This window comes from Montipora foliosa, chromosome 11, assembly GCF_036669935.1.
Source record: "Montipora foliosa isolate CH-2021 chromosome 11, ASM3666993v2, whole genome shotgun sequence".
Lineage (NCBI taxonomy): Eukaryota > Metazoa > Cnidaria > Anthozoa > Scleractinia > Acroporidae > Montipora > Montipora foliosa.
The window spans coordinates 50316941-50326940 of record NC_090879.1 but is presented as its reverse complement, the minus strand read 5'-3'; the positions used below and the strand labels follow the sequence as shown (position 1 = coordinate 50326940).

Genomic DNA, 10000 nt, shown 5'->3' with positions numbered 1-10000 from the left:
TAACATTCCTTACCTGAACTCTTTGTTTTAGCCTGTGTTCTCATGTAATGCCATGTGTGGAGGGAAATAAAAGTTCACTGTTCTCTTTGAATGAAAACCTGTGGTGGAATCAATTAAATCAAATTAAAAGTGCATTTTTTTTGTTTACTTATTTACACTGTAGATGTCAGATTATACAAAGTTTTGAAAGAAGCATTTGCTACAATATCAGATTACAATCTTAACTTGCACTTGGTGAGTACCTATTAAAATACTATCAATGTTGTTCTTGTCTCTGTTGGGAGTATTAAAAATACGAGGATTTGTAGTTTTCCAGTGGTACCTCATGACGTCTAATGGTAGCTGTTTTGTAACATTCTTTTTGTTATCCTAATTTAATGCACCAACTACTGGAACAAAAAATCTTTTGGTTTGGCAGCCAACAAGGCTCTGGTTGGCACATCAATAACAATGGGTGACATCAACAACATATCTTCCCTATTTTTATTATTACTTTTGATTGAATTCAGTTTATCATCTTTCGTTAGTAAGTATTACTGATTTTCTACATTATTTCATTTCTATTTAATAATAATTACTGCATTGATTACTTCTAAGGTAAATACTAGATTTTTGAACCTATAGAGTCTCAATCAATAATTATTTAGTACAGCATGTTGGTAATATTGGGTTGTACCACCAGACACCAGATGGTAAGTGGCCTTTGAACTTGAAAATAGCTAAAACTGGGAAAGCTATCAAAGGGCTGAGTCACACCATGGACTTTGCTGAGCTTGGTTTATGTGGCTAGGGCTGGAACTACTGTACATTGTGTACATGTAGTGCATACTCAGCTAATACGTAATGTCCTCTCCTACTACACCAGCCCTGCAGCTACATGTAGGGGTGCAAGGCTGGCGTAGTGGTGAGAGCACTTGACTCCTACCAATGTGGCCAGGCTTCCATTCCCAGACTTGGCGTCATATGTGGGTTTAGTTTGTTGGTTCTCTACTCTGCTCCAAGCAGTTTTTCTGCAAGTACTCTAGTTTTCCCCTTTCCTCAAAAACAAAAAAATTATTTGATTTATGTTAATTTGTTGATTTCAGTTTGTAGTGTCCCCAATTACTTGCTCCAGCGTTAGATTAGGCTAGACACTTGTGTGTTGTGTGAGAGTTATTTGCCTTCCACTAGTAAATTAGAATGGGTAATCAAGTGGTGATGAGTGAAAGCCTTTTATAGGGAAGGGCAATTATTTGAAATTTCTTGTGAAATTATAGAGTAACGCTGAAATTTCGCACCAAGATTAAGGATTTATTTCTCACCCATGTTGTTGTTGTTGTTGTTATTATTATCATTATTATCATTATTATTATTACTATTATTATTATTTCATTCCACATTTGATCCCCTTGAGATGATTCGATTTTAATTGATTTGCAGGAAGCATATCATTAGCAGTCAAGAGCATTTATGCTGCGCTGTAATTATATGGTGTTATATTCTTTAATTAAGTGATATGTTTTTAATTACTTGAGTTCTGTTACTCATGAATGTTTCAATTGATTTTTATTTATTTTAGGAGGTGTCAAATGTATCCAATCTGCACATCACAGGTACACTTGTCCATGTCATTATTTGGGTAAAATTCCTTTGTTTGATATTTGGCTGAGAACTACAAGTGCATGTATCTAAGTTGTAGTGTCTACATTCTGTTATTACATTGGGCAGACGAACACTCAGTTTTTTTAGTCTAATACATGTACCCCATTCACACCAACAAGACGGTAAAATTTAAGAATCCGATCCCACCAACGCGTCGGCCAACGCGTCGGCCAACGCGTCGGCCGACTGTCGGCTGACTGTCGGTCGACTGTCGGCCGACTGTCGGCCGACTGACGGCCGACTGTCGGCCGACTGTCGGCCGACGCGTTGGCCGCTGTTTAAACTTATAACATACAAGATGCGTCGGTGGTGCGTCGGTGGTGCGTTGGTGGTGCGTCGGTGGCGTGTCGGTGACTCATTTGGGCCTCATTGAACTGTTGAAAACCTAAACGTACCTTTTTCAAAGTGAACGGAACTGTCTTCGACGGAAAACTTTCACTACCATATTGTATTTCGTATCATTATGCGGCAAGGAAGCAGGACTTTGAAGTATCATTAAGCGGCAAGAATATATTTGAGCACAAGGGAACAACATAATGCAATTGAATTGGTCATAGACTTTTGCAAACTTGGTGGCTCCTAAAGGAGCCGTTTTTTTTAAGTTGACAAAACCCTCTAGGAATAGAAGGCATCGTCCAACGCCATCGGCAACAGCCTCTTCGCGATGCGCGATGCGTCGGCCGACGTGTCGGTAGTGTGTTGGCCGACGTGTCGGTCGTGTGTCGGTGGTGTGTCGGCCGACGCGTTGGCCGACGCGTTGGCCGACGCGTTGGTGGGATCGGATTCTTAAATTTTACCAACAAGACATATTAAATTAACCTGGGTTTAACAAAATGAAAATCAGTCACAGAGAAATGAAGGAATGGTTTTTACATGAGATTCAGGTGAGTTTCAATACATGCTTTGACGTGCTAAAATTGTAGTCGACACAAATCAGTATGCATGATTTAAAAAGAAAACACTTTGAAACCATGTTTAACTAAACATCTTCAAAACATGTTTAAGGTATGGTGTGAATGGGGTATAAGAATAACTGAGAAGATGGTGCTGCCTTTGTAATTGCATAGACTCTCTAGTCTTCTTGGACAATGGAAATAAACTGTTACTGCACACCCCGTCTCATAACACTCAGTGGAACATTATAATGTTACACCTTCCCATAGCAGATTTATTTTAAAAATTCCACTATTACACCATTTTCTGGTATTTTGGCTTCTTCCTGTATTGACTGGGAATCATATCAATTGCATAATAAGGCATGTGCAAATGATGAAAACCACACAGAGGAAGCCATTTAGATGACATCAAGCTAAATTCTCAGGCTTTGTATCGTGTGGAAAACAATTTCTTTCATTGAAAAACGTCCTGTTTCACTTGTATTTGCTCTGGTCTAAACTGGTCATACCATCTCATATTTTGTACGTTCTCTTGATCAAAATTAATTAATATGGTAAAATGGCATAATAGTGGAATAAAATTATTATAATATTTAATAAAAGTTCATATATATGTATTACCTTATTATTGTTACTCTTCATGGCATTATTTTCTCTGCTTCTTCAGCTGTTCGTTATGCATTGGGTACATTTCCACTCAGCAGGGATTGTTACGTTATTGGCCTACTGGGGCAAAAGTTTTTTATTGAACCTACTGATGTGGAAAAGTATCATGAAAATCAAAATGGTTAGTTATTTTTAAATCTAAAGGCGCGAAAATACGAGCAACATTTTTACCATCTTGTCATGCAACTTTTCATGCCCATCTAACCACCCCCTATATGTCACACAACGAGTGATTGCTGCAAGTTGGAAAAAAAATTGTGCAAAAGTAGAATCCTGATCTACCTTTTTGCACAAATTTTTCATTTGTTGCACATTTTACCAGCTCTTATGAAACTTGTCACGCAACATTTTGCCAAACAACATCAGACAATCTGTGATTGGTCATTGGTAAGGGACGTAGCTAGTCAGTCGACAAATGTGGCAGACTCCGTGGAAAAGTCCACCATTTCTGAAAAAGAGGTTACAGAGGACGGCGACGTTGCACTGGAGAAAAAGTTCTCAGAAGTAAAAAAATTGGAGTTAATTGTGGATCTCCAGGCTCATCCATTCCTTTGGATCACAACAAGCTTGACTTATAAAACCCTTCAAACAAGGGAGAAAGTATTGGAGGAGATAGGAGAAACATATACAGTGAAAAAAATACTCCAGAAGTAAACTAATAAACAAAAGAGCCGCACACTTTCGCTGCAGATTGGCTATCTTGGCTGCAGACAACAACAACCAGTCAGTGGGCAGAATTATCCACGTTAGCAAAAACCTGCAACAATCATTTTTGTTGCGTGACAAGTTGGGAAAGGTAGTGGTAGGATGTACAGCATCGTTCTACAATTTACATGGCATCAATGTTGTGGGACAATTTTGTCAAAAAATTTCACTCGTATTTCTGCTTAATATACATGTACAATGTATCTTGCCCCGTCTTGCAGTCAGCTTTCATCCTAGGGCATTTACAGTAACTGATATTTCATAGTGCAAAGGAGAGATTTAAAGCTTTTATTATAAGCTTTTATTAAGGCTTCAAAAAAGGAAAAAGACATTCATAAATAGCATCGAACATGTACCTTTCCCTTCAGGAAAAAGTGATATATTCATTGAAAATTTTATCAATAATATCTGTTACTAACAGGGGTAAAATTTTGCTATAAAAGGGCGTGAAATTTATATCCCTTAACTCCCTCAATAGTCTACAATACATAAATGACCTGTAAACTTAAGACTAACAACTCTACCAGAAACATACATTGAAAATTTTGTTATGCTGACATTGAAAGCAACCGTCAATCATTTCATGTTAAATCTACAGTGCCAACTATTGGAAAACACTAAACCAGAAATAGTAACTGTTGCTTTCAAGAGAACAACTAGTGCTAAGTACATGCAAATACAAGATCTGATAAGCCAGGACCACAACTGTCATTATTGACACACAAAACAAAATTTAAGAGGGCAACATGCTAGTCTGTATTACAAGCTCCTATAACACCCCTCTTCACATCAACCCTTGGGGAACTTATAAAACTGATACCTAAGGAAACCTACAACAAAGTTAATGGTTAACATTAAATTTATACTGACCCATGGAATATAGAAATGGGGACAAAAACATGGTAACATCCTTACACTTGTCCACAACTTTCTCAATATTTTTTTGTCACCTACAGGTAGGACAAATAATTCAAAGACTTTTCAGTCAGAATTATACACAAACTTGAAACTACTTTAACCTTGAAAACCCCAGGAACACAACGTAACATGCGAAATGACACGTCCATGGAAGAGTTTTCTGTTAGTGCACAAGAGTCCTTTTAGTTAATGACCACAAGTTGTGATAATTGACATCAAAACCTTCTGGTCTGAAGCCTTCTTTAGATCTCATTTTATGCAAGAATAATATGTTATAGATCCATGTTTTCTTTTTAAGGATTGTTTACTTTAGACTCAAGAATAGCTGAACGCTGGATTGAGAAATTCCAAATTGGAGTCAAGTTTGTGACCAAAGAGAAGTGAGTAACACAGTACATCAATACCTTCATTAGAGCCCATAACCTGGAGCAAAGACATGCAGCCACCATTTAATTTTTTTGACTGTTAACTTGAACTTAAAACTTGGTATCTTGATAATTCAGAGGTCTGTCAGGCCTTTGGTTTACAATGATGAATGATAATTTATGAAATGGCAAAAGAGTCTGTTAGAATAGGGCTTATTCAAAACATGACTGTACATCTGGCACTTGTGCCAGGCTGCAATAAATATATTTTTAGTGCAGGTATTTCTTTGCTAAACTTCACTTTCCTGCCAGCTTCTCAAGAACTGTGTGGTGTTTGACAACATGTCCCCTCTAACCTTTTCACTCCTGAGAGTGAGATTTTGCTCTAACACAGCACAATTTTACTCGTCACTGGGAGCTTCTTCGAGATGAATGGGTTAAGTAACAATTAATGAGTCCTTAAGGGTCAGTGACATAAAAAGGGGAGAGCTGCAGGGTATATTTGCATGCCCAGGAGAGGGGCATGGACAACTGAGTGAGGGAAGTGATGATTACTCCTCTCCCACCCCTGCAAGGGTTGTGAAACTAGAGAAGGAGGAACACAGATTCTCCTTTTATTTATTTATTTTTTAATTTAACTATATTATGTTAATCACTATCCTTTGGCAAAATTTGGGTGGCAGGGAAGGTAGAACCTATGCCCCCTAGGGTAGCGGTGTCCCTAGGAGGACCCCCTAGAGTAGCAGTGTCTCTAGAGGCAACCCTATGTTAGAATGTAACATAGGGTGGACCAGAAGAGGGGTGCCCTTCTTATGGAAGGAGAATAGGTCAGATGGTGAGTTGTGCCATCTTGGAGTAAGCAATCCGGACCTATGGTCAAAGAGGGCTGTCCCACATACTGTGGGGTAAAGTGCAGCCCAGGGTGCACTTCCCTGCCATGATTGTGTGAGCTTAAAGTATTCTGGTCAAGAATGGGGGAAACACAATCACCCCACAATAAAGTGTGTGGAGGTTGGCTGGAATACCAACTGCCACATGTAGAAGAAAATAGTATACGATATAGGTATGCGCACCCTTTAGGGGGATTGAAAAACCCATTTCGCCTTGTTTGGTTTGCACATGTATTTTAAAATGGAGGTCTAGGGAAAGAAGAAGGAAAGGAAAAGAAAAGAAAAAGTTGTGTTCTAAGGTAAGAGTCGTGAATAGCCCATACGAGGTCCATGATCCTAGGGGAACTTAAAGTGTTTGGAGTTGATGATGGAGACAACTGGCAGGTTGTTGCACCACCTACAAATATGTTTGCCTGACCAGGAAGGGCCCCAGAGGTAGCAGGCGATGTAAATTGCAAACAGTTCCTGTCAATCAATGCTGATACCCATGGTGGGTTAAGGAGGTGTAGAGGGAGCCAAGGAGCCTGAAACCATTCGCCATTGAGATAGCCACCATACCCATGGGACCCAGAGGCGTCTGTAAATAACTGCAGGTCAGGCAAGGAGAGAACATCACCCCATAAGAAAAGAGTAACCCCATTCTAATGGTTTAGGGAGGTCAACCACATTGAAATGTCTTTGCAGAATTCCCCGTTCAGTTTAATGTGCCAGCGAGAGATAAAACTGGGATAAAACTGAAAATTGAGAAAAGGGGGAGAAACGAATGGGCCGGCAGTGTGAGCGAGCGGTAACTCTTTCAGGAGATTGATGCTTATGATATGTGGATTTTGCTTAGCAGAAATGCTGGGAACCAGTTTTATAACCCTGGTAGAGGCCAGTGAGGACAGCATCAACATATGCCCAGTCAGAGAGATCAGGCAGATGAAGGGCAAGTTGGGGAAGGTCAATAGGGGTGGTAGGGGACAGCTTAGAAAGGTATTCAATTGCGGCTTCAGGTGGAATGACTTGAGCGGCTAGTCTTTGACAGGGTGGGTCCAGAGAGCTGGAGGAGTCAGGGTGGTCCTTTCCTGGGTGGGCATCCAGGCTTGTTGCACTGGTGAGTGTGGGCAGGGGGTGCGGGCGCAGGGAACCTCTTTTCCTACTTGTAGTTTAAGCTGGGAGTTAGCGGTAACGTGGTCTCGCAGTAGAGACGAAAAAGGAAGAAGGCTACTGCAAGGTCCACGTACTCACCGTTTGTTATGGCTGCGATGCAGCTGTTGGAGAGATGGCTGGCGATAGAAGGGACTCTGTAGTTGGTATGCAGGAGGGCTGCGTCTTCCGGTGTGCCAAGATTGAAATCTTGCTGAGAGGAGGACAGCGAGAAATCCACAGAGGACGGAATCTGTTGTTGTCCGCCATTGCGGACCGGTGGGAGAGAGGGATCTGATGCGAGGCTATTACGCCTGGCAGATGTTGCTGAGCAGTTCAACAGCTCCAGATGAGCTCGATGGCTAGTTTCTCGCGGAGTTGAAGGTTGCCAGTTTTTGCTCCACGATAGAGGCAACCATGGAGGCCAACTGTTGATCCGGCATGATCGCTGGGCCGGTAGATGGGGATGTGGAGTCCCGAGAGTCGTTCGCTTGGAGGCGAGCGATGGGTTGCTGCCGTGGCCCTGATTGCACCAGGTGGCTCTGGGACGAAAGTAAACGTAGTGTTTCGGTCGGCATTGGTGCGTACAGAGTCAGAGTTGGCACGGGCATTTGGCTGAGCTGTGGTAGCCTGAACCGTAGTGCGTTGGCTGCTTCGAGATTTACGTTGTTTCGGCATATGTGCACGTGGAGAAAACATGCAATCTAAAAGAGTGCAAGTCAAGGCACTTGCTTGAAGAGCAAAGCTGAAATGTGGCTGACTAATAGGGAGCTTAAGCAACGACAACGGCGACGGCAACGAGAACGTCATCTCAAAATATAAATTTGCGTTGTTTTAATCGCTTCATGACTATTTCAACGTTTTTAATATGACAAGGGTGTGATATTTCCTCAAAAATGACACCAGTCGGAACGCCACTCCATTTTAGGGGAGAAAATGAAAATTCATCCTCAAGTGCTGACGTTCTTCATAAAACCAAAAACTTGGCTATTTCACGTTGTTGTTTTGCTGACGACGGCAACGAAATGGACAAAAGTGAAAAACGCACGTGCAGGGCGTGCAAAGCTATTGTTTTTACCCACTAAATATGCAAATTCCTGACGTTCTCGTTGCCGTCGCCGTTGTCGTTGCTTAAGCTCCCTAATGGTATGGGGGGGGGGGGGGGGGGGGGGCTTACATAAGGCGTGACAGGTGAGAATCGCGTGACGTGGAAAATTACTGGAAGGTTTGGCAACCGCTTCAACATTGTAAAAGTGAAAGTATTTTGAGCGAAACAATGAGCTATTGACTACTGGACAAGCTTTGATTGCAAGGGTGAGGAGAGTAGAGTACAATAGGGACAAGTGAGGAAAACTAGTACTCCCTTAGGGCTCATTAACCCCAGTTAAGCGCTTAAACTTATAATAATTATTTATTAAAACTATTACAATAGTTCACTTTTTACTTTACACAGGTTCTACATTGCAAGAGGCGATGGCAGTGTAGTGCAAGGCTTGTCCCACTCAGTTCTGTCGCACCACACGTGGATGTTTGAATCTGAATTTAACAGGGAGAAGTGGATGTCACAACAGTATCCGCTTTCATGGAGAATTGCAGATATGGACCTATGCGTACACTATAGATTACCCCAATACAGATCACTTTTCTCCTTCTTTAGGAAACTTTGATGATTAGAAGCCTAGCTTGTTTATGTTGCCCTTGTCGGTAGTACTCACTGTACTTTTGCTATGGGACATCAGGATCTTTTGGGAGTAGTCAGGGTATGGCTTTAGTCTTGCATTGGGGTTCCTGTGTGGCCAGACAGTTGGAGTGTGAAGAATGATTCACAGGAAATTTCAACACTAATTCCATCCCAACAGTCAGTGTGTCCCTAGGTCTCTGAGTATGGGATAATTTGGGTCATGATGACTCAAGGCATCGGACCACTTTTTGATCCATGACGAGTTACTATAACAACAGAAACTTAATTGCATTTCAAAAATGTAGCATAGTTGTAAACAACGAACAGTACTTTTAACATACATGCAAGCAAAAAGAACTGCACACAGGATTAATTATGTAAGCTTGGTTCATCAGTATTCTACGAGGTGTTTGGAAACTTCGTCTTTGAACCTCTCCTGTTTATACAGACTTCTTTCACTGCTTCAGCTATTTGCGTCCTCCCTGGAATTTCTTTCTCATTTTCCTAATTATTAAATCATTGCAAGCAGACTTCTGAGCTGAAGACTAAAATAGATCTCAAATTTTATTGACTCAAAAGTGGAAATTGAGTCCAATAAAATTGGAGGTTATGAAGTGCTGTTGCTGTTTTCAGCATTTAACTGAGTACTGTGGAGCAGAGCAGTCACAAGTCCAAGTTTGTCGGACACAGGGTTCATACAACATTAAATATCGTGTGCAAACCCTGTGGTACCTGGGTGTGGACCGGTACATCGTAGTTAATCTTACACAAAGTCTACCTTTCTTATCAGCACTCAATAGTAGTCCAGTTCTTACCAGCCTTCCTATGCCGAGTGTTTGGTGTGCAAAGCGAAGTCATTGGAATAATATGAACCCCTGGCCTACAGGTATGCATAAGGCAACCTCAAAGTGCATGCTATGCCATTATGATTCTTTTTGTGCTGTTTTGGAACCCAGAAAGTGTCTTTTCTGTTCACAATAGAGGTAATGGTAAAAAAGATTTGTCATTGTAATTTACGAGTCCTCACTCATATCACACACGCCATCTTTTGCCAAACTTGAATTTACACATTATGAGCACAAAACTTACTTGCCAGTCTGGCATGCGAAA

The 10000-nt window shown here is 41.1% G+C and overlaps 1 protein-coding gene across 2 annotated transcripts in view; it reads left to right on the top strand.

Moving 5' to 3' along the window:
* The window catches only part of LOC137975650 (uncharacterized), a 16278-nt gene that overhangs the window by 5483 nt on the left and 795 nt on the right, over positions 1 to 10000 (top strand). For both annotated transcript variants that reach the window (XM_068822800.1, XM_068822799.1), the window contains 5 exons: positions 164 to 234; positions 1559 to 1592; positions 3205 to 3324; positions 5125 to 5206; positions 8663 to 10000. The exon at positions 8663 to 10000 is cut by the window's right edge and continues 795 nt beyond it. In XM_068822800.1, the coding sequence (XP_068678901.1) occupies positions 164 to 234; positions 1559 to 1592; positions 3205 to 3324; positions 5125 to 5206; positions 8663 to 8876 (521 nt within the window). In that variant the 3' untranslated portion in view covers positions 8877 to 10000. The remainder of the gene's footprint in view (positions 1 to 163; positions 235 to 1558; positions 1593 to 3204; positions 3325 to 5124; positions 5207 to 8662) is intronic.